Below are 6,601 nucleotides of genomic sequence, written 5' to 3' on the forward strand. Positions count from 1 at the left end.
TCTTCCAGGGCTGGAGAGTTGGGACAGGTTTCCCTTTCTACAGAAGAGTAGCCTGTGCAGGTCAGGAGAAACTGAACAACCTCGGTGTTCTTGGGGAAGGCATGTCATAAGGTCACCACAAACATCCACAGTGCTTGGCATTTCTCAGTTAACCAGGTTGTTGCATATATATTATTCATAATTAAATTAGCCTCATAATTCATTCATTAATAATTTAGTAAGGACAACTGTGTGGTTTAGCTTCAAGGTGTGAAAGATCTGGGAGAAATTGAGACAGTTGCCCAAAGTAAAAACAGTAAAAAACCCAAAAAGAGAAAGTAAGGAACTTATTTAAAATTAATTATTTTCTAGAGTTTTTCCAGCAGATGATTTATTACACAGGACGCAACAGACATGTGCCAATGCTAAAACTCTGGCTTGGCACAGTACCAGTAATAGCCATGTTTAAGGCCGAAACTATAGAGGTGAGTTGATGGTGACTGTGGTCAATGTTTCACTGTTTGATGGTGTGAGAATCTCATCAGAATTAACAGAAAATATATGTCCTTATATTTAATTGAATTCAGTACAATGAGCATTCCATTAAATATTAAAGGCTGTGAAGGTGCCATTTAATGCTTTCGAGATATAGTCTGAATTCTGGGAAGAGTAGCAGCTTTTACATGTCTATACACATTTGGTATCAAGTCATATACTTGTCCTTCTTTTTTGGGAACTCTTCAATTGAATAGAACCATAAATAGATTATTCTACAAGGTGAGCTCCTATCATCTCCCACGCACTGTTTTAAGATTCCAAAATTATAAGACAAATAAAATTTAAGTGTTTCCCTTAAGAGGCTCAGAGTATCCATTATACTTTTATGATTTCAAGTTAATTTTTAAAAAGAGAACACTAATGTGGTATTGATAGGAAAGATGTTGTTAATTCACGCTATTGAAATTACGCCTAAAAATTGTTTACCTTTCTTTTACTTATTATCATGACATTGGGAGTATTATCTTATGATTTGATAACAAAGGCTTTGGTCAGGAAGTACAAATGGGAAAACAGACTTTCTCTTGATGGAGAAAAATTAAAAACAAAATTTCCTAGGGTTGCTGGGCTTGGATACATCTTTCTTACTCATTGTGGTAAAACTGTTGGAGTGTCTCTGGTACCACACTGCCCAATGTACTGGTCCAGAGGAGATAGGGAGAGAGCCACATGTGGGAAGTCAGCCATTACTGGCCTAGTATCAGTGGGCTTAGTACATGTGGATAGAGATCTGTCCAAAGTTGGGAACTGCAGCAAGATCCTGAGAAGCATTTTGTGCATATGCTCGTCCCTTCTGCTTTACTTTGGCTCCCGGCAACCTAATTGTACGCATGGTTCCCAATGCTACTTATATCCTGGAGACATTCAAATGTGTACCTAGTATAAGCCTCAATCCTGAGCTTCATACCTGCTTTCAGACTATGCAACTTGAATGCCTCCAAATCAACATACCTAATCATGAACTTGTGATTTCCATCTCCCTAAATGTGCTCATCCTTTGCTTCAACCACCTCTCTTCCCTCACTCCTACCCTCAGAATAAACAACTCCACTTGGCTCCTAATTTATGGCAGGAGTCAGAATTATCTTGGACATTTTCTTTTTAGTCAACTCCAGCTAGTCTCTAAGAGTGAGAGACACTCGTATGTTCCAAACTCTAATTGCATTTCTTTGAGTCATAGTAATGAAAATGAACCACCAAGAAGTAATTGTTATGCAATGTTACTTTGGAAAGTAGTTGTGTTCTAGCCCAGTATTCTAATAATTAAGGTTGCTTTCATATCTCTATCTCTCCTTCGTAACTTATGTCAGGCATTCACATGGGGTAGTTTTCCTGTAGCAAGAATGTGCTGTCGGGTAGTAGGGAGAAGCTGAAAAGGTTGGGTGATAATGGGCCTCTGAGAGACAGGAACCCAGGGTGTGGAGTAATCTCCAGCCATGGTATTCAATAATGCTGATCACCAGTGTTCCAAGGAGAGTTAGAAAGTCCCAATGTAGAAATGGAGTTAGGCACAGGGGAGTTTTGAGCAGGGAAATCTTGGAAATTCAGTGAAAAAGGCAGTCATCCTCAGAGAAGTAAGTGGAGCACAGTAACCTCAGTCCTTGAGCTGCCATCCAGCAACAGGACCCCATCAACTGAGAAAGAGAAAGCAGGACTTCGGTGGGGGCTTTGGAGAATTTGGAGATGTTAGAGACCAAAGTAGACTCATGGAGCTCCTGGATCTTCAGAGGGCTAAGGTTGGATAAAGGGGGGAAATTTCTCATTTTTGGAAACTCAGAACTTAGAAATTTAGTGAAATTCTTAAAATTTTCAATTTTGAAAAATGCTCTTTTACATATTAGTAATATAGAAGGATATCTAAAATATGACAATTCTGTACTGTATATGAATCTCCCCTTGACATTCTGACCAAAGCATTTGGGAATCTGTAGATTAAGAAGAATTTGTTGTCTTGACTATGCTTTATTTGCTTTGGATGTTGCTTTTCTCTTCTTTGTAACCATGTCTTGTATTTCTAGTACTGGAAACAAATGGCGCTCCAGGAGAAAAATGTTAACACCCACTTTCCATTTTACCATTCTGGAAGACTTCTTAGATGTCATGAATGAACAAGCCAACATATTGGTTAATAAGCTTGAAAAACATGTTGACGGAGAAAAATTTAACTGCTTTTTTTACATCACTCTTTGTGCCTTAGATATAATCTGTGGTACGTCTCATTGATTTGTTTGTAGAGCTATGGCAGTGATGGCAAACCTATGACACGCGTGTCAGAGGTGACATGCGAACTCATTTTTTTGGTTGCTTTTTCTTTGTTAAATGGCATTTAAATATATAAAATAAATATCAAAAATATAAATCTTTGTTTAACTGTGGTTGCAAATATCAAAAAATTTCTACATGTGACACATCTCCAGAGTTAAGTTAGAGTTTTTCAAAATCCTGACACACCGAGCTCAAAAGCTTCGCCATCACTGAGCTATGGTGTAAACGTAAAATGGCCGAAATAGAAAATAACATTTCACTGGGAAGGCAAATGAAAGGATTAAAAGGATTTTGGCTTCTTTGGGACGGGCCTTCTGCTAAATTAGGCTCCTGAGCAGCAGTACCCACTGCCAGGGCTTCGAGCAGAGCCAACCTGCCAGGAAGGGCAGAGGGAAGAAGGAGCAGGAACAGGGAGTAGGAGAAACTAAAGGTGCAAGAGTGAAAGGGGGACAGGAACAATTCTATAATAGAAGAAATTATCTCTTCTTTGAAGTGTTTGCCACTAAAAAATAAACACAAGGCATGTGCATGAATTGAATGGTTGCTTCTCACCCATATTTTGCAGAGACAGCTATGGGCAAGAATATTGATGCTCAGACTAATGATGATTCTGAGTATGTCCGTGCAGTTTATAGGTAAATGGAGTCCTTCTAATTATTTTTAAAATTGTTATTAAAAACTATTTTTAGCATGATAACCACTAGGTATAAAACATTTTCATTAAAAATAACTTGTAGATATTATTCCAGAATGTTAGCTGTGATTATTATTTTGTGTTATATGCTCCTCTTTCTTGTTTTTTGTATTGTTATTAATTCTCTCTCCCCATATTTTCTGCACTTAGTGTGTGTTATTTTTTAATTGAAATAGTCGTATTTACTTTGAAAAATTGCTTGAGATTATTCAACTATTAAGGGGCAGGGCCAGGGTTTGATTTAAGGAATTCTGTCTTTAAGTCCACTGCCCATTTCATTTTAACAGATATCAGCATATATTATCTGCTATTCATCACACAAGATACTGAGTAGTTTTATAGTGGTCCTCAGAACAGAATCACAGGGAGACAAGCATCAAAACAAATAAGTATAAACTTATAAACTGTAATAATTGCTTCAAAGAAAAAATTAAGTTGATTGATATTCGAGAAGAAAACAGCAATAGGGCTCACAGATTGAGTGACCAGGTAAGGCCACTCTGCAGAATTGACCTGTAAGCTGCTCTCAAAGGAGGAGATCATGTCTAGGTCTTTCTGCTCCATCACTGGAAATGTTGAGGGAGGGACTCGGGACAGGAATGTGACAGAGGGACACTTTCCTGGAGAAGAGGATAGCAGAGGAGTGATCAAGCAAATGCATGGACATTAAACAGGCATACTTCATCAGACCCTGTGGTATAAGAGCTACAGGCAGCTTAGGGAGGTCTGGAACTCTTCCAGGAGAAATAGAAGGAGAGGTCAGATGTCCATCTAGTAAGGTGTTTTGTACTGGATTCTTCATTACTCTAAAGGAATTTAATTTTAAAGCTTCCTAGGATGTGTAATAACCCATGCCTTCATTGTTGAGCATAGAGCTCTTAGCTGGTAAGATGAATTATCATTGTTGCCACGTATTACCCTCATTGAGACCAGGCACCAAATAGGTACACAAACAATGCACATTTTTTTATATCAGCTGATACGTTTGCAACCTGTTTATAGGATGAGTGACTTGATACATCGAAGAATGAAGACGATTTGGTTCTGGCATGACGTTTTGTACCTTTTGTTTAAGGAAGGAAGGGACCACAAAAGGAACCTAAAGATCTTACATAATTTTACCACCAATGTAAGTCCTCATTTTTTTTTATTGTGATCAAACGTAAATAACATAAAATTTATCATAAGATCCATTTTAAGTGTGCCATTCAGTGGCATTAGGGGCATTAACAATGTTGTGCAACCCCTACCACTATCACTTTCTAGAACTCTTATAAGGGCATGACTCCTATGTTTGTTAACATACCCAGTAGTTAATGTTCTCTACTGGGGGAGGTTAGTCTACTGGGGAGGTTGTCTATAAATAAATAATTACAAAATGTGATATGAGCTATGATAGTGTATTAACAAAATAGAACAAAATAGAAAATGAAGACACAGGGAACTGTGTTATAAGAATCTTCTGAAAAATGTTTGGATTAGGCAATAATTTTCCAAAACAAAGGGCATATATAGCAGTATCTTAAACTGGAAATGATAAAAATTAACTAAATATTACTATGTAAATTTTAATGACAAGGAAATAGTAATATTCTTGATATAGTCTGTCTTTGTGTTAAATGTATGTTTATGAAAAAGGCAAACTTTAATTAAAAGCATGAATTGTAATTTAAGTGTATTGATAAAAGTGCTGAAGTAATTATATTTAACCTTTGCTGTAATTTTAGTTTAAAATATGATGGCATTGCTTCCTGACAGTGAGGTACTGCCTCCACCAAAAGATCAAGTGGTTAGAGTTCCTAGATCTTAAGTGAATGAGATGTTGGAGTGAGCTGCTGTCAGTGGAGGATAGCATAATTGCCTGTCAATAGGTGAATGGTGAACAAATTGCATTTTATGGGTATAATTACACTTGTCTCCCAATTTCATGCATTAATAACAGTATAAATAATGAATGAAATCCAAATTGAATGGCTAATATAAAAAAACTAGAGGCCTGTTGCTCAAAGATTCATGCAGTAGGCCTTCCTTCCCCTGGCTACCAGCACCAGTTTTCCTCTGGCACCCATGACCCAGGCCTTTGGCACTGCCGCAGCGGAGAAACCAAGCCTCGAGGCTAGGCTTCTCTGCTCTGGCCACAGCGAGGCTTGGCTTCTCTGCTCCAGCCGCAGTGGAGAAGCCAAGCCTCTTCAGTCTTCAGTTGCGTTCAGTCTTCGCTCGGAGCCTTCAGTCTTCACTCTGCGCCTGTGTATGCAAATGAACTCGCTGTCTTTGAATAGTCATCCTGATTGGCTGGTGGTGTAGCAGAGTGACAATCAATTTACATATTTCTCTTTTATTAGTGTACACTAGAGGCCCGGTGCACAAAAATTTGTGCACTCGGGGGGAAGGGGGTCCCTCAGCCTGGCCTGTGCCCTCTCGCAGTCTGGGACCCCTTGGGAGAAAATGCCCTGCTGGCTTAGGCCTGCTCCCGCGTGGCAGAGGGCAGGCCCAATCCCTAGGTGCAGCCCCTGGTCAGGCTCAGAGCAGGGCCGACTGGGGAGTTGGGGCACCACCCCCTGTCACATACAGAGCAGGGCCCATCAGGGGGGTTGGGGCTCCTTACCCTTTCACGCACAGAGCAGGATCGATCAGGGGGTTGGGGAGCTCCCCACTGTCATGCACAGAGCAGGGCCAATCAGGGTGTTGGGGCACTGCCCCCTATCACACACAGAGCAGGGTCAATCAGGGCGTTGGGGAGCTCCCCTCTGTCACACACAGAGCAGGGCCCATCAGGGGGTTGGGGAGCTCCCCCGTGTCACTCAAAGAGCAGGGCCCGTCAGGGGGTTGAGGAGCTCCCCCCTGTCACTCAGAGAGTAGGGCCTATAGGGGAGTTGTGGTACTGGCCCCTGTCACACTCAGAGCAGGGAAGATCAGGGGATTGGGTCGCCACCCTCTATCACCCACAGAGCAGGGCCGATCAGGGGGTTGGGACGCCGCCACTGTCACACTCAGGGCAGGGCCGATGGGGAGGTTATGGCTCTACCCTGTCACACACAGAGCAGGACCCGTGGGGGGTGGGGGGGGTTGGGGCGCCACACCCTGTCACACACAGAGCCGCAGAGC

At 41.0% G+C, this 6,601-nt stretch overlaps 1 protein-coding gene across 1 annotated transcript in view; it reads left to right on the top strand.

The window, feature by feature from the left end:
• LOC102756718 (cytochrome P450 4V2) overlaps nucleotides 1-6,601 on the top strand; it is a gene marked incomplete at its 5' end in the record, with an annotated part of 27,506 nt that overhangs the window by 7,718 nt on the left and 13,187 nt on the right. Inside the window, 4 exons of the mRNA XM_015571891.1 lie at nucleotides 352-468; nucleotides 2,444-2,746; nucleotides 3,368-3,437; nucleotides 4,499-4,625. Coding sequence (XP_015427377.1) covers nucleotides 352-468; nucleotides 2,444-2,746; nucleotides 3,368-3,437; nucleotides 4,499-4,625 — 617 coding nt within the window. The remainder of the gene's footprint in view (nucleotides 1-351; nucleotides 469-2,443; nucleotides 2,747-3,367; nucleotides 3,438-4,498; nucleotides 4,626-6,601) is intronic.

The sequence above is a fragment of the Myotis davidii genome, unplaced genomic scaffold, assembly GCF_000327345.1.
Source record: "Myotis davidii unplaced genomic scaffold, ASM32734v1 scaffold2033, whole genome shotgun sequence".
In the NCBI taxonomy this organism is placed as follows: Eukaryota; Metazoa; Chordata; class Mammalia; order Chiroptera; family Vespertilionidae; genus Myotis; species Myotis davidii.